The sequence below is a fragment of the Plectropomus leopardus genome, chromosome 22 (genome assembly GCF_026936395.1).
Source record: "Plectropomus leopardus strain MGB_pleo_1.0 chromosome 22, ASM2693639v1, whole genome shotgun sequence".
NCBI classification, from domain to species: Eukaryota; Metazoa; Chordata; class Actinopteri; order Perciformes; family Serranidae; genus Plectropomus; species Plectropomus leopardus.
This window is the reverse complement of record NC_142197.1, coordinates 4033040-4050990: the sequence shown is the minus strand read 5'-3', so window position 1 is coordinate 4050990 and position 17951 is coordinate 4033040. Positions and strand designations below refer to the sequence as shown.

General features: G+C 39.0%; 1 protein-coding gene across 2 annotated transcripts in view; it reads left to right on the top strand.

Annotated features, from left to right (window-relative positions):
• shank3b (SH3 and multiple ankyrin repeat domains 3b) overlaps nt 1–17951 on the top strand; it is a 55637-nt gene extending 37686 nt beyond the window's left edge. For both annotated transcript variants that reach the window (XM_088072452.1, XM_042511267.2), the window contains exons 18-28: nt 1146–1270; nt 1377–1509; nt 2141–2221; nt 2318–2335; nt 3514–3644; nt 3897–3990; nt 4338–4949; nt 5217–5510; nt 5680–6976; nt 7113–7139; nt 8158–17951. In XM_088072452.1, the coding sequence (XP_087928578.1) occupies nt 1146–1270; nt 1377–1509; nt 2141–2221; nt 2318–2335; nt 3514–3644; nt 3897–3990; nt 4338–4949; nt 5217–5510; nt 5680–6976; nt 7113–7139; nt 8158–8752 (3407 nt within the window). In that variant the 3' untranslated portion in view covers nt 8753–17951. The remainder of the gene's footprint in view (nt 1–1145; nt 1271–1376; nt 1510–2140; nt 2222–2317; nt 2336–3513; nt 3645–3896; nt 3991–4337; nt 4950–5216; nt 5511–5679; nt 6977–7112; nt 7140–8157) is intronic.

The window sequence follows — 17951 nt, the reverse complement described above, 5'->3', positions numbered from 1 at the left end:
GGATGGAGGAGTGGATGGAGGGATGATGGATGGATGGAGGAGCAGTGGGTGTTTGGAGGTGTTGGGAAAGAAAAAAGAAAGATATTTAGAACAGAGTGAAGTCTTCAGAGGAAGAGCATTGAGCTTTAAAACTCCTCGCTGTGTTGTTTCGTAATAACCACAATCTCATAAGCACCATATTTACATGTAGAAATGGAAGAAGTACTCAGATTTTTATTTTTAATTTACAGCCAAATAATACACATAGCACAGATGACAACATGATGACATAAATATGAACTGACAAACCAAAAAAAATAATTAAAAATATAAAAGCAATTAATATAATACAGAACAAAATAAATAGAATTAACAGGAAAAATAAATATTAAAAGAATCACTTCGGTAATTCAAATATTTAAATTGATAGTACTAGTGCATTTAAGTAAAAATCCCTGACATATTTATGAAATTATGGTTCTATATTGTCCCACTTTTGACTCAAACAAATTTTAAAATTTTCGCCCATTTCATGTTGTGTTTTGCTATTTTACAATGATTGATGATGAAGCTTTTTTTTCCCACAAGAAACTGACTTTGTGCTGTATTTTTCAGGAAACCTATTTTCAAATTTGTTCTTGATTGAGCTTTAAATATAAATATTAGAATAATTAAAATAATTAATAAAAATAACAGAATAATTGTGTTTATTATCTGGGGCCACTTTTCATCCAGGAAGATGTCATGTTTAAGGATGTAACTAAAAATTTTTTTTAAAAAAGTTAAGTGGCCTCAGCTAATCTTGGACATCAGTCCACAACCCTGCAACATATGGGCAGTGGAAATTTAGTGGAATAATTTGTTTTTCTTATCAGCAATAATTTAATCGAATCAATTGTTTTATAAATTGTTAAAAAAAAATTACGAAGGTATCAATATGTTGAATTCATCGTCCTAAAAGGGACAAATTGCATGACGGAAAGCAGTAAGACCACTATTCTGTAAAAAAAATTATTATTATGTGTCAGAATTGCAAACCTGCAGTGTAAAAATATTCTGTTACAAGTAAAAGTACTGCATTTAAAGTCTTAATCGAGTAAAAATACAAGTCAAAAATACATATAGTCAAAATATACTGAACATACCAAATGTACTATTTTTTCAAGCTGAGACCCCCATCGAGGAGTTTGCCCCCACCCCGGCGTTCCCCGCCCTCCAGTACCTGGAGTCAGTGGACCAGGGGGGCGTGGCCTGGAGGGCGGGGCTACGGACCGGAGACTTCCTCATAGAGGTAACACACCTGTCCACACCTGATTGCTACCAGTCATTAAAACTCTATGACCTACCTGTCTGTCCCTCTGTCTTCGTGTCTGTCTCTCTGTCTGTGTGTCGTCCAGGTGAACGGAGCCGACGTGGTGAAGGTGGGTCACCGGCAGGTCGTCTCTCTGATCCGACAGGGTGGAAGTCGACTGCTGATGAAAGTTGTGTCTGTTTCCAGGAAATCTGAAACCAACCTGATCAGGAAGAAAGGTCCAGCTGAGAGTTTTTATTTGCTTTTTTCTATTATTCATTCATCTCAGGAAGCAGCCTATTTTATTTAGGGAAACATTTGATGTATTATTTTATTTTATTTGGTTAAACTGATGCATGTTTCTAAATTAAATCATAAAACTGATTTTTTAAAACCAACTTTACGTTCATAGATGTTTAAATTAAAATTTTATTTGTTAAGTTTAACCCTTGACGCACTTATTTTTTTTGTAAGATACATTAACAAAGAAAATATAAAAACATAAATCATGATTTAATAATTAATATTTATTGTATAAAAATAATATAAATTCATCATAATAGGAAATGAAAAAATACCTTTATTTGTTGATAGAAAGAAAAATAATCTACAACTATTCTGATGAATACAGAAAAAAAAATCTTAAATGAGAACCTTTTCTGCTTTTCTCTGTTATATGTCATTATAAACTAAATATGTTTGAGTTTTGGACTCTTGGCTTAACAAAAAAATCCCTCAAATGGTTTGGATAGTATTGAGATTTGGTTTTGTTATACCACAAAACTAAAAAAAAAAATTAAAACACTTAATATTTTACAGCAATCTGTGGGTTTTTCATTAACTGTGATTTTATTGGTTCTTGACCTGCAGCCCCGCCCCCTCCAAAACGAGCTCCCAGCACCTCGTTGACCCTCCGATCCAAGTCCATGACCGCTGACCTGGAGGACATAGGTAAAACACACACACATGCACACACACACACACACACAGTGCAGAGTTACGTGAAACTGTAGGAGTGTGTGTTGTTGACCTCTGCTCTGTCTGCAGCCAGGAGGAGACGCTACGGTGAGTCACATCTGATCCGATGATGTCATGGGTGTTTTGTGGCTTTTGCTGTTCTGACGTTTTGTTGTCGGTCTCTTGGCATGATGTTGCATTGATGTGTCATGGTGTATCAGTGATGTAACAGCCGGGGCCGTAGCTGACACACGTCCTCAGCAGCTGTGGAGGAAGTATTCAGGGTAAAAGTACTAATACCACGCAGAAAAAACAGTCAATAAAAAATAATAGAAATAATCAGTAAAATGTAGTTGACAGTCCAAAACCTCAACGTTATTATTGATACATTGCAATTCATTTTTTAAAATAGATTTTTTTTTTTTTTTTACTTAACAGCACAATTGTCTCCACATTGTCAGACATCTCAGACTAAAAATGTTTTAAAAAATTACAATGATAATAATAATAATAATAAATGATTTTTTTTTTTACAATGATTAAAATTAGGACAAAATAAAAGGGGAAAAAACACCAAAACTATTACATTACAATTATTAACATTTTTTCAAAGCAAAAGTTTGTGAAGTTGGAACCATAAAATGTTTTTTTGTCAATCAGCTAATTGATTATTGGATCAATATTTTAAGCTGGATTTGTCAGGTAGTGTAATTTATAAGAAAACATAAGATTTTATAAACTCTACTGATGTTTTGTATGTAGAAATGATCATTTGTAAAGTAACTTAAGCTGTCTGATAAATGTCAGCCAGGAAAAAGAAAATATTTGCCTCTGAGATGTTGTAGAGAAAAAGTACAGTGTCATGAAAAGTTGAAAAAACTACCTTAAATTTGTACCCAGGTACAGTATTTCTGTAATTAACGTGAAGAGTTTCCATTAGACAGTTACAAATGTCACTTGATGGGTTTTGTTAAGGTTGATTCTGATTTTTATTAGAATAATCATACTAAAATTTGATCTTTTTTGGCAAAAAATAAATACATTTAAAGTGTTCTGTAGGTTTTGAAACATCATGCAGGAAGATTAAAATAATCTTTTTGAACACTACAGTTGAAAACATAAAAATGTGGAATTTGGCCCTTTTTGACAGATTTTCCTGGCTACGGCCCTGCTGACTGATGTTGTGATGTCATGCTGTTGTGGTCATATTCTGATGTCATGATTCTGTGTTTATTTTTGTTTGTTTGTTTATTTTGTTTTTCTTTTATCGCGTCTCCTTCCTGCAGAGAAACTGGACGAGATGTTAGCCGGGGGTCAACAGGAAGTTGTTCTGAGGGCTCGACCGGCAGACGACTTCAGAGCGGCGACAGTGAAACAGAGACCGACCAGCCGAAGAATCACACAGGCTGAGATTAACGTAAAACTACAAACAGTACTACTATGCTATACAAAATTGTAGTTATTTTTCAGACTTATATTACTGTCTTAATTAACCTCTTAAGTACAGTGACCCTGAGAGAGCTCAACGCGACGCAAAACAAGAAAACGCACAGACACAAAACAGGCGAATGAAGACCTATTTAAGCCGCTTTGACGAAACATTACAGGCAGGAAAAATACTTCACAATATTGAAAAGTACATTTTGAGTTTGTGTGTCTTTGTTTTCAGTCGTTGTTTGAGCGTCAGGGTTTGGTGCCCCCTTCAGCTCCAGAGAAAAGCACCATGGCTTTACCCCGAGGGATGTCCAGAACCAAGAGCTTCGGTACCACACACACACACACACACACACACACACACACACACACACACACACACACAGAGGGTATTTTATATACTGAAATATTAGAGACAGTGGTGGAAAAAGTACTCAGATGTCTAAAAACAGCAATACTACAGTGCAGAAATACTGTTAAAAGTAGAAGTTTTACATTTAAAATCTTACACAAATGCATCAAAATAAAATTCAAGTACCAAAACTAAAGTATTCAGTAAGTGTTTGTATCAAAAAACTCAAAATAATACATTTTGGGTTATATTTACACATATATATATTTTGGTTGTGTATATTTTGGGTACCTTTATATGGCGTCTCCATGGTTACTACGACAGGTACACCTGAGGACGACAGGATCTCGGCATTAATCAACGAAAGTCGTTTTCCACGGAGCTCCTCGTTGACGGATAGCTTCATCCCTCCGCCTCCTCAGACAGCTCCACCTCCTCCCCCCTCCGCCACTTCCTCCAGCTCACCGCTCTTCCTCCTCGACTCCGGCCCACCGCCGTCCTTCCTCCCCCCTCCTCCTCCAGCCAGAGGGGAGGGGCTAACCCGCTCCAGCTTCAAGCCAGGGGCGGAGCCGAGGCTCCAGGAGCTCTCTGATTCGCCGACGAGGAGCCACGCCCATGCAGAGCGTCAAAGAAAGGCGAGGTCGATGATCATCCTGCAGGATACGCCGCCGCAGCTGCAACCTGATGCGCATGCTGCCGCCACACACGCGCTGCACACCGCCACACACACAGCCACGCACACGCTTCATACTGCCACACACACCTCCACGCTGTCTCTCCACAGCACAAGCCCCGCCCTCGGTCACTCACCGCTGTCACGCCGCCGAGGACGACCAATAGAAAACCCTTATGCTAATGTTGGACAGCAAGCTCCGCCCTCCAAGCCGCAGAGGAGAAAGTCACCTTTGTTGAAACAACTTCCTGTAGAGGAGCAGGGTCAGGATCGCTTACACCTGTTGTTTTTCTGAGTTATATTCGTGTTTTCAAGTTAGCCCGTTGGCTCAGTAAGCTACTGCTCACAAGTCTGAGAACTGATTTTCCTTTGTTCAAATTAAATTATTATTTCTTTAATGGTTATTTTTCGACAAAATAAAAGTCATGTACTTGTAAAAAACATTTTTGGGCACTCACAATTTTACAATGACACAATGTCAATGTCATAGATTCTTACCAGCCTGACTTCTTATCTTTATTTTCTTCCAGGACTTGGAATCAAAGATCAGGATCTGTTGAAAGCAGATGGGGGCGGACCCAGCAGCCCCAGTAGGGCTGAGCTGTACCAGCAGCAGGTCCTTTCAGAGCGGGCTCGGGTTCAGGGTCGCAGGTCGTCTCTCTTCCTGTCTGTGGAGGGAGCCGGGTCAGAAAATCAAGTGCCGCCCCTCCTGACTCAGAGCCATTCGATGGACGACCTCGGCGAGCTACCTCCTCCAGCCCCGGTTCTGTCGCCATCACCAACGCCTCACACCTTCCTCCATCCGCTGACGGGGAAACCTCTAGGTCAGTCTGACAGCAACGTCTGGATGCATTCTGTATGAAAAAAGTCAGATTACAATCATCAGTTATCAACTCAGCTGAGAGCAGTGTCTGCTGCTTCAACAACAGGACGAAGCATTAAAATCCGTTAATACAAAAGCGTTTTACCTTTGATCCTCTCTTCTCTTTCCAGACCCCTCATCTCCACTTGCCCTGGCTCTTGCTGCAAGAGAACGAGCGCTCACCGCCCGCACGCCAAGCCCAGAGCCTCGACTTAAACACATATCTGCCTCCACCACACCCATACCCACCCCAGCTGCCAGCCCTGAGGGCAGACACAAGCGCACACCTATCACCACCCCGCAGAGCAGCCCAGAGCCACGATCAAAACGCACCACCCCTCAGACAAGCCCTGAGCAGCGAACCAAGCGCACCACTCCTCAGACCAGTCCTGAGCTAAGGCATAAACGCATAACCCCGCCTTTGTTCCCTGACGGACAGGTGGAGCGTCCAGAAACAGAGGGAGGAGTGACATCTCCTGCCGGCCCCTCCCCTGAGCGTTGGAGACCCACCCCCTTACCATCGCTGGCCAATGAGACTCATGCTCTGATTGACAGGCGAAGAAGCCTCACAGTGGGCAGCTCAGAGGAGGACGGCGGGGCCTACACAGTTACTCTCCCACCGGCGTTGTTATCGTCCAGTGATGAGGAGACTAGAGAGGAGCTCCGCAGAATCGGCCTAGTAACTCCACCTGCTGCCTTTGCCAGTTCTTCTGCCCCTCCTCCCCCATCCTCCCTCACTTTGTTGCCTCGGCGAGGCGTGGATGGAGGGGGAGTAGAGGGTGGTCCTGACTCCCTGGGTAGACGAGGAGATGAGGAGGAAGGAGGTGACGAACGGCTCCTCGACAGCTCCTCCTCCCCCAGTTCACTTCCTCCCTCCATAACCTTGGCTTCCCCTCCTGCTCCATCCTCCCCCTCCTCTCCTCCTGCCACTCACCCTTCCCCCTCCTCCCCGGCCACCTCCCCAATTGCTCTTAAACCACGCCTTCGTTCACCAATCGGTCGGGGCCGCTCGGCGCTCCGGGACCCGCTGCTGAAGCAATCGTCAGACAGTGAGCTCCTCCCGTCTGCTGCATCCTCCTCCTCCCCTTCCTCGCCACTCTGTTCCTCCCCCACCAGTGGCGGTGGACGGCAGCCACGCTATCTGTTCCAGAGGAGGTCCAAGCTGTGGGGGGGTGGGGATGACCGTGAGGAGCGGCGGGGTTTCAGCCCGGACGACGTGGGACGTCCAGCAGCACTGGGAGGTCAGGGATCGGGGTCAGCTGTGGATCTGACCAGCCGGTCGGCATCAGCACTGGAGCTGAGCGGCAGAGCTGGGTCTGGACTGGATCTGGCGAATCGGCTACAGCTGCTCAACAAAGACAGTCATTCTCTGGGGGAGGAGCCGAGTCCCCTTGACCCGGGTCGGAGGTCACCAGTAGGAGGTGCCAGGTATAACAAACTGCAGCCTACTGCAGTACTACTGAACTGATAGTGTGTGTGTGTGTGTGTGTGTGTGTGTGTGTGTGTGTGTGTGTGTGTGTGTGTGTGTGTGTTGTAACAGAATCTGTTGTTTGTGTTGTTCCAGATGTGTGGACAATGGAGAGAGTAAATCGTAGGTTTTTATCTCTGGTAAACATTTCTCGTTATCACTAAGAGACTATTATAATTTGCTAACAGCAAACTAACATGCACCTTCACAGCAGATGACTAACCACTAAGTGTCTCAAATTACTCTCCCATCCGTCTTTTGAATAAATCCTTGGAATGGATCATTTGACTATTTTTAACAAAATCCTGTCCAATTATAGCTTAGCAACTGTAACAAGGCCTTTCATGCTGTGTATTTCTCAACATGTGGTATGCATGGTGCTGTTGTAAGAGTGATTTCCTTTCTAAACCCAAAAACACAAGATCAACTGTATAAGGAGTGCATTTTACCTCTGTTTTCTAGTGTAATATTAGATGGAAACATTAGCATATTCAACTAGCTTACCATCCTCATTAGCCTTTAGAGTGTTTCTTAAATAACAATAATATAGATGCTGATTGTAGGGGAGGTAGGATACCATTAGCTAGCACAAATCAGACGTCTTTGTTGCTTATTTGCATGATATAACAGATTATCTGGCATTTTTTATAGACAATTGTGTCAATAGCTGTCTTTGCTGCACTGCAAAAACAATGCTGCCCCTTTATTGCCATGTCCTCTGCATGGATCATTAACTAGTGATGATAATGATCTTAAGACGGGAAATATTAGCTTTAGCTTTTTTACTATGTATGTAACCATCCAATACATATTAAGACCTTTTTTTCACCGGGTTTTCAATGTAATATGATTATTTTTCAACCAACCCATGGAGTTAACAAGTTAGCATTAACAAGCTAGCTATAGCTATCCAATCAAGACACCTGTGACTTCCAAAATTACAAGACCACTAGACTACTACTTCTTTTGCGTTGTAAATGTGTCATGATTACCATAACAGCTGGAATAGAGAGCGTCACAGGTGTAGCATCAGTGAGTAAGGGGAGCAAGGCTGAGCGAGCGGCCAGTTTGTAACCCCGTGTAGACACATCAATCGATAAGAATAAGTGATGTAATTCAAACACTGTTTAATGTGTTACAGGTTGTTCTCCAGTCTTGGTGAACTCCACACTATCTCCCAGCGAGGTTACGGCGCCAGCTACACAGTCCGACCAGGAAGCCGCTACCCTGTCACTCGCCGGAGCCCCTCCCCCTCTCCCTCCCCATCTGATAGGTCTATAGGGCTAGCTTCCTCCACCGCCCCGTGCTCCGAAAGGCCAGATCTGAGCTCGGGTCGAGGTCTAACCATCCTGAAGTCGTCCAGTCTTAGCCTTCCCTCTGAACCAAAAGAGGTTCGGTTTGTGATGCGAAGCGCCAGTGCACGAACCAGGTCCCGTTCACCCTCACCTTCACCCCACGCCTCACCCTGCCCCTCACCGGTCCTCAGCGGGCCCCTTTTGGCCCTTCGGCCATGGAGGCAGCGGCCCCTTAACCTGTGGAATAAATATGACGTGGGTGACTGGCTGGAGAGTGTGGGCCTGGCCGAACACCGCCAGCGCTTCCAGGAGCACGAGATTGAAGGCTCCCATCTCCCCGCCCTCACCAAGGAGGACTACGTGGAGTTGGGGGTCACCAGGCTAGGACATCGAATCAACATCGAGAGGGCACTCAGACAGCTGCTGGATGGTTCCACTTGACCCCTCACCTCCGACCGCTAACCTCTAGACATCCTGAACTGTGACCTCATAACCCCTGACCTCTGGTCAGACACCAGGCCATCTCTTTGACTAGGATATCTTAGCAGTGACTTAATCTTTAGACCTTTTTACCAACGTGGCGCCCTCTCTGAGTGATCTCGCTGGCCTTTTGGCTTATCAGCTCTTTGATCAACCCAAATGGACTGGTAGCACCAAGGTCTGTGTCCAGTAGTTAGCTTTAATGTTATTTTAGATCTCCAAGATTTGGTTTGACCTCAGTTAGTGTCCAGTGCCTCCTGTTTATGCCATATAAAACCTTATTTATCTTTTTAAAGGTAAAAAGAACTAAAAATGGACCACCAAGCGTTATCTGAGTTACTGCTGTCAGAACACCAATAGGAGACAACGAGGTTGCCATAAATCTTACTTTTTTCTTCTGTTTGAAGCCTTTTTGCACAGATTTTTCACCAAAAGCGCAAGTCAAACTACAAACAGAGCACAGCCATAATTTCCAATCAGCTGCAGAAGACATAACTGCTTACTTTCCATCAGATTTTGCAGCCAAAAGTTGATATACATCGGACTTACCTCTAAATATACCAACCAATCCCAACACAGAAATTTGATTCTGGCCTGAGATTTAAGTTAAGGCAGTGAAAATCTGCAGTAGAAACTAACCATCCCGACTAATGTTACCATTTTGTACGACAACAAACTGATACTGAGGGTGAAGAATGGCTAAAAAAATATGCAAAAGTAGAAAAACTAACTTTGATTCACATTCATCTGTTTTTGAGCTTTGTTTGCAGTCGCCTTGTTGTACAGTTAGACAAAAATTACAACAATACTGGAAAAGGCTGCCCTTATTAACCCTTAAAAATCTTAACAAATGTTAACATTCACATCATATAGTCTGAACCTTAATTATAAGCTGATGAATTAGGAAAATGTTCAGATAGTTGTAATTGTGAATCCAAGATATAAAAAATTCTTCATGGCTACTAGTGCCAAAATGGCTGCAAAGATAGTTACATCAAAACAAAATCCAATATATCCAATATATTGTATCACTTCAACTCTATTTCTAAATAAACTCCAACTTGGAGGATCCTAAACTTGATTATTTAAACTTTTATGAACTGATCCCAATTATCAACAATCCAAAGCTATTAATTTTACCATCATAGAAGAAAACAAACACATTTTTATATTTGAGAGGCATGTTTGCCTAAAAAAAGCCAACAAACTCTCAAGCAATTTATATATTTTAAACAACTAGTTGTTTAATCAACTAACTGTTCAAGCTCTTACGTAATGGATTTAACATTTTGTAGTTCTGTAATTAGTTACATTTAATCTGGAATGGATTGGAGACATTTTAGCTACAGATGCTAACATTCTGTGCTAGCTAACATTTTTTTGCAAAATAGTAACGTAACAGTCGTTAAAAAGAATTTGTTTTTTGTGTATTCTGATCTGGATCATCAGAAATTACAGGGAAATATCTGAGTTTTGACTTAAGCTAGCTCATAACATCCACACAGTGCTCTACAGTGTTAAGTTAGCATACAAAGCTAATCACAGCTAGACGCAGAGCTCCGCTGCTAACTAAACAGGTGATCAAAGAGCTGATCTGACAAATTGATTACAAATATAACGAGATGGGTTCTTTTCCTCGTGCCATTCTGCTTCCCCAGACGAGTTAAGCTGCACTTTTTTCTAGCAGAGCTGGACAATTAGCAAGCTACTGGGAGTCTATAACAACAACGGGAGATTAGCTGAGGATATTTCCCCGTCTTTCTTGTGACTTTTTTTTTTTTTTTCAAATATCACTCATGAAGAATTTGTGTTTATTTTGAGTTCATATCTTAACGCCGATCATTTAGAATTTATGAATAACAAGTAATAATAATGTGGTGGTGATGACTTACAGAGTTTATAATAGTTTGGAAAATGATTTTGAGTTCCTTATGATTTGACAATGAGTTGAATTTCAAGGTCGTTTTGGCGACGTTTTGAAATTCATAATGATTTGTCAATGAGTGTGACTTTGTGCTGATGTGCTGTGTGTTTCAGGGAGAGCTGCAGCGGAGCTCCAACTGTAAACCTCTCTGGTTTCTAACCTGCTTATCGAGGGCTTACTGTACATGGTGCTATCTGTTTAAAGCCATCTGTACAGAATATACCTTTCCTCTTCCCCTCCTATACCTTTCTTACACACCGACACTCAAAATTCTTAACTTAAACGCCCTTTTCTCTATTTGATTAATCTTTCAGTGTGGCTGTGCCTGCCATCTCGCAGTAATGGTGACTCGCCAGGAACAGGCCATATATGGAGTTTCCTCCCTGCCATATTGGGGATTTCTTCCCTGCCATACGTGGAGCTTCCTCCAGACCACAGTGTTTCCCAGGAACCGTAAATATATTTAAAACAGGTCAATTAGTGTTAACTGTACGGCCACGTGAGGCCCCAAAATCTGTGTTTATGAGTTAAGAACTGCTCGCACCAAAATTTGCTCCCCATTCATTTAAGAAATGTTCAACAGAGGATTCGAGACATGTTAAAGGAATTTACAATTGGAGATTTTGAGAATAAATTAATAATATTATGAGAATAAAGTTGCAATATCAAGAAATAAATGTAAATTTACGAGAAAAAAGTTGTAATATAATGAGATTAGACTTTGAAATTTACCAGAAAAAAAGTTGCATTAATATGAGATTATACTGGTAATTTCTTGAGAAATAAAGTCACAGATTTAGACTGGAGAGAGGCGTGATATGGTTTAAATAGTGACAAAGTATGAGAAAATCACCAGAAGTGATGGATAAATCTTCGAATAGTCAAAATTATGAGATAAAATGCTGAAAAGATTGGACAAAACGTGGAAATAATCAGCGGGGGTTTTTATATCAAACTCTCCGTTCTCAATCTGTGGCTTTATTTGACTGCACAGTGAAATACTACAAGTATCAGAGAGGAACAAGCATTGCTTTGTTTACGAAAAGTGATCAAATTTAATGACAGTTGAGTCAAGATGTGCAATTCCCCTCCCGCCCCGCCGTCCGCACAAATGACCAAGTCATTCTGCAGCCCGACCCAAAACCAAAAATCCAACAATAACTATGCGCTGTTGAAAAAAATGAGTTAGGCAGCACTTTTAGCATGATTTCATACATGTGAAACTAAGATTATATTTTAAAATAATGGCAATTCAAGAGATACAATTTAAATGACTATTTTTTTGCTTATTCTTAAAATATTGAGCAGCACATCCCCACAGTTCAAGTGCCTGTTAGTGAAGCAGTCAGAAGATTGAAAAATCAAAACATCAAATGAAATTATTCTCATGTACATTTATTTAAAAAATATATTTATCACCCCCATAACCCTTTAATTTTCACCCAGAACCGAATCCAGGAATAAAAGTAAGACCACCTGCGAGTCCTCTTTTTTGTGGGTCACCTGCAGGGTTCGTGACCCGATGCACGACTCTGGAGTACGGGTGGGCGAAATCATTTTAGAGCCTCAAAATGCAGGAAGGCTAAAACATATTGAAACGTTATATATTTTAGATCTTTATGTGCAGCATAGTTAAAGATATACTTTGCAGGATTTTCCTAAAAAATAATGCATAAACCCGTACAGAAGTAATCCCTCTCAATCATCACTTAAGAACCACCAGTCTTTTTATGCAAGTTATAATAACTCGATTTCGACAATGTAGACATGTTCAAACATGAAACTTTCTCAAATTAATCGGATTTTTGCCCATCCCTATAAGAAAGCATTTGATGCGAAAAGTGGTATGATTTACAGTTTTTGGAATGCTGTTGCTACCCTGCCAGCCATGCTTGCTGTCGCACTTTATACCTGAAGTCCTGCACACACAACAAGACTCAAGCTTTTTATCACAGTATGCAACAAAATTTCAGCTTGCAAAATCCGATCTGACTGCACTTTCAAAGACACAAGTGGACACAACTCTTAAAGAAACCATTTATCCTTTCACCTTTTTACCAGAGACCAATGACAAGACTTAAATCTATAGTACTAGTTTAGCCTAGCCTAGCACATTCACTAGAAGCAAGTGGAAACTGTTAGCTGAGTTTTTCTCGTTTAAATCGGAAAACAGAGTTAATAATCACAAACCTTTGACTTATCTGTGCTTTGACGGAGACACTTGTTCTCCATCACATTCCCACAGCTCCCTTTTTTCTTAACAACTTCGCACAGTAGACTAATTTGTCGAACACGATCTACCTGACATGTGATCCCCTTTCTGAAGCACAATCAACGTACCAGTGCCTGTATCCACGACAACAAATCTACTGCGTTTATCTCGCTTTTTATTCCCGACTGAAGAACCCTGAACACGAGCTGAAACCACAATCACGAATCCCAAAGTTGTACAAGTCCACAGTGCCCTTTAGCACAGAGGTAAAGAATGTATAGTCTATGTACAGCACATTACAGTAGACTCTATAGTCTGTATAATATATATTATGGTAGAATGATGTAGCTATAGTGTAATATATGAAGTATTGTAAACAATAAAATGTATACAGTAATATTTTGGTAGACTGTAGTCTATAAAAGTCTTAGCCGTGTGATATTCGGTCTTTGTAGACAGCCGCACATCAGCTGTTTTACTCCTATATCTAAAAGCCAGGAGTTTATATATATTTAAGGAGTAATGTGATGTCACGAATGATATCTCACTTCATCATGCAATTCATTTATTCTAGTCCCAAGAGAACTTATTTTTGTTCAGTTAGATCTTACTAACCCTCCTACATTAAGACCTAAAAACAGAATTAAATCCCACCAGTGTGAATCTGAATCCCTTCTCATCCCTTATTCAGTATAGTTTAGTGAAGCTTTTAATAAAACCCCTTTTTACAAAATTTAATATCTAATTCAAGACCAGGTATTACACTGTCTTTTAGAAGCGTGGTTACGTTCGTAACTCCTGGTAAAGAGTACTTACATCTTCTCAGACCTAAAAGTTATTACTGCGACGATCACTTTAAACTTTGTATGATTTAATTGTGACATTAATAGCAGAATAAGACCTTCCTGTTTTAACTAACAGGAATGTGCACTTACAAGGTTATGAAGTGAGCCAGCTTGAACTTTTTTGCTGAACCTTGTTGATTTCTTGTTGCTTTTAGTGCCCCCTAGTTACATCGACTCTTTTTTCATGTAGCTCTAGTTTTGTTCAAATCTGCAAACTCATGTTTTATTTGCTCTGGCAGATGCATCTGGTCCCCCTACTCTTTGATTTCTTTAGACGAAGTTGCTATCAGTATCAAATGAACTTGATGGTTCGTTTGATAATTGACGATTTTCTCTAAAAGCAGAATTGAACTTTTGAAGCTTTTCTTGAGAAGAAAGATGTTTTCTGTTTATTCTGGTCTGTGCTGCTGCATTAACAAGGACTCAGAGCAGTAGATATCGGTAGATGGATAACACAGTCAGACAGAATTAACTGAGTCAGACCAAATGGCAGACTGAAGACTGAAATAAGATATACTCACTAAAATGATTTCACCTTTACTATTTTGTGCGGTTATAGAAATTACTCCCAAACTAGCAAGAAATTGGGAAAAAGTGCAGAAAATTGGCGCCAAAAAACCAAATGAACAAAAACAAACAAGGAAACTACTTGGAAACAGTGTTTAAAAATAAAACTAATTCTGTAAAATAATTTTCAATACATAATTACTGCAATTATTAATATATAGAATTTTTCCCCAGCTTTTTGAAAGTAACTTTCTTAATCCAGAAATTTCTTTTTTTGCTTTTAAATAAATCTTATCAATCTGGCACAGTGACTATATTTCTCGAAAAGAAGACAATCAGCATCTTTAGAGGAAATTATCCAAACATGAGCAAGAAATTAGTAAAAAGTTACAACTACCTGAAGGTCAGCAAAAAATTTAAATTAAATTAAATTTAAAAAGGTACGAAATTGCTTAAGTTGGAATGAAAACAAATTTGTGATAGAGTTATAACAGTTACCCATGTTGTTAAGTTTAGTCCACTGTATAATGTAAAGCGTCCTTGGGTCTCTTGAAAGGCGCTTATTATTTTCATTATTATTACAGTTTTCTGGACTTTTTTGTGATAATTTTCGTATTATGCTGTCTGCCTCTCCCTCTCTCTTCTTTTTTTGTTTTTTTCTTTTGTTTTGTTTTTAATTTTTTTGTGCAAATGTATTTCTTGTCATTTTTTTTACTAATTTCTTGCAAGTTGCCCCCCCCCCCCATATTTGTGAAAGAAATCATTAGGTTTAAAAGATTTAAATGCTTGTGGAAGGCGTCTGAGCGCAGCACAAGAAAAATGATCCAGGTTTCAAAGGGTTAAAGATGTAGACAGAAATGTACTGATGCCTTTCTGTACTCAGAGGTCAAATTAATTACCCTGGCGCGGTGAAAACTTTCACAACAAACATTTTTCAGGTAATTTATCTTTCCAACCACAGCGCTGCCGTGTCGCTGTTTACTCTGAGTGAATATCACCTGTATATCACATATAAACTGTATGTGTAGTATATATTATAATGGACTATAGTCTACTGTACAGAGTCATCCACAGAGTGAGACGTGGGCTGTCGCTTTCTCCGCAGTGTAACTATGATAATCAGTGACGGGGAGGTCATGTGACCTCGTAACCTCTGACCTCAGGTCCCCCACCCTGTACACTAATACAGACATGAGGTCATCCACTTGTTGTAGGATTTCTCAGCCAATCAGAAACCAGCAAACCTGCTGCTAAAAGTCAGTGACGTGGTGATGAAGTGAGATCGGTGGTGTTCCTCCACCAAGAAAAGTAGTTCTTTTTTTTTTTTCAATTGCCTGAAGTTCTGCCTTCAAAATAAAACAACAGGTCGTTTAGAGTCGAGATAAACACATGAATCAAAGTTTATTTGGCGGAGAGCATATTTCCCATTCTGGATTTTTTTCTCACCCATCCCTAATAACAGCAAAATCTATTGTCCAGATCCTTTCAGTTAACCAGACGTTTGTCTCGGCAGCAGCCAGTGTTGTGAAAACAGCAGATTTTTTTTTGGCATCTCTGGTTCTGAAGAAAAATTCTGTTTTTTCAATAGAAGATTTCAGCAACTTAGGAAGTTTTAGGAATTTATTTATTTATTTTTTTAATTTATTTATTTTGGATTCCCATTAGCCACACAAGTAAAAATTACATCATAAAATAAAACAAATAAATCGTTTAAAATCCAAGACAAAAAGGAACGAGAACAAGAAAACAGGAAAACTAAAAAGATTAAAAAATATAAAAATAAAAAAGGAAAACCAAATGATTAATTAATATCAAAGAAAATAAAGATGACAATACTCAAAACACTGACAAAACATATCCTCATTATATCTAAATCAGTCAGTCAGTAAAACTTTAGGAGTCCTGGATGGACATGTAAACTCTCCTGGTTGAATCAGTGCTGCAAACATTAACACCTGTGATTACAAATATCTGAGTCTTTCATAAAAAGAAAAAGTTGAAGAAGCATGTGGACATAAAAACACTTCACTTGGGTACTTCCATTTTATGCTACTTTATATTTCAGTACACTGGAGAGAAATATTTTACCTTTTGCACATTTTACATTTATTTAAAAGCTGTAGTTAGGTTTTGATTTATCATTTTACAAACAAAACATGATGAATTTAAAAAAACTGATACTTTGTTACCAAAACTGACAAAGAATTAGGGTCATGTTAAAGAAAAAAAGTTTTTTTCTTTAAGAGATATTGAGAATAAAGTCACAATATTATGAGAATAAAGTTTTAATAGTATAAGAGGGAAAAAATGTAAATTTCTGAGAATAAATTTGCAGTATTATATTATTAAAATTATAAATTTACTAGAAAAAAAATAATATTAAGATAATAGAATCCTACATTTACATGAAATAAAAGTTGTAATATATGATAAAAAAAAATACATTGGAAAAATTGATGAGAATTAAATTGTATTATTACGCAAATAAACTTGTAAATTTACTAGTAAAAAAGTTGTAATATTACAATATTAAAACTGTAATTTTATGAGAAATAAAGTTATAGATTAAAACAGAAGAGTTGGGTAATATGTTAAATCCCCCATCCATAATTTCTACTTTTTATCAAATATTTTCAATGTTTTATCTCATAATTTCGACCATTCATACATTACTTACCGTCATTTATTCATACTTTGTTGCTTCAAAAACCATATTACCCGACTCTCCTAATCTGTGACGTTATTTCTTATTAAATTACGAGTTTAATCTCATAATATTGACTTTTTTTCTGGTAAATTTATAAATTTAGTCTCGTAATATTGTGTTTTTTTTTCTTGTAAGAATGAACAAATTTAATCTTGTAACATTACACATTTTTTTTTCCCGAAGTAGCGACTTTATTCTCATAGTCTGAGAAATTGTTTTTTGTTTAACATAACCCTAATCCTAAATCGCATGATTCTATATAAAGTAGTGAAAATTAGCTCCATATTGACCATCGACAACATTTAAGTACCGCTTCCATATTTTTACATCAAATAATATAATGCGTTATTTTACTTCTGATACTTAAAGTAAATTTTGTTGCTCATACTTTTGTAGTTTCAAGTAAAATTTTGAATGCAGGACTTTACTAGTCACAGAGTATTTTGATACTGAAGTACAGCTACTTTTACTTTAGTTAACGATTTGAATATTTCTTCCATCTCTGCACATCACAGTCTGAAAGATGAAGACAAAAAGTTGGAGTTAAAACAAAAAGGCCGTCAGGAGATGATGGCATAAAAAGATGGGACAAAGAGCCAAAAAAGGCCGCCACTGCATATGTGATAGCGTTCTCCATGGTAACGCCTCAGCTTCCTGCTGATTGGCTGAGAATCCTGGCTTTCTAACCTGCGTGTGAAACCTTCCTCCTCCTGATCTTCACCTGGTTATAATGGTTTTATGGTTACCCTGCTCCTCCTCCTCCTCCTCCTCCTCCTCTTCCTCCTCTTTAGCTTCCTCTTTTTACAGTATGTTTGTAGTTTCTTCTGGAGTGAGTGCTGTGTGTACTTGTAGTTTTTTTCTTCCCTTTTCTATAACTAAAGAGCACACAAACAACAACCGATGAGCTCTGCAACGCAACAGATTGTAATCTTTATAATAAACTGTCATTTATTACAAATTTAAAA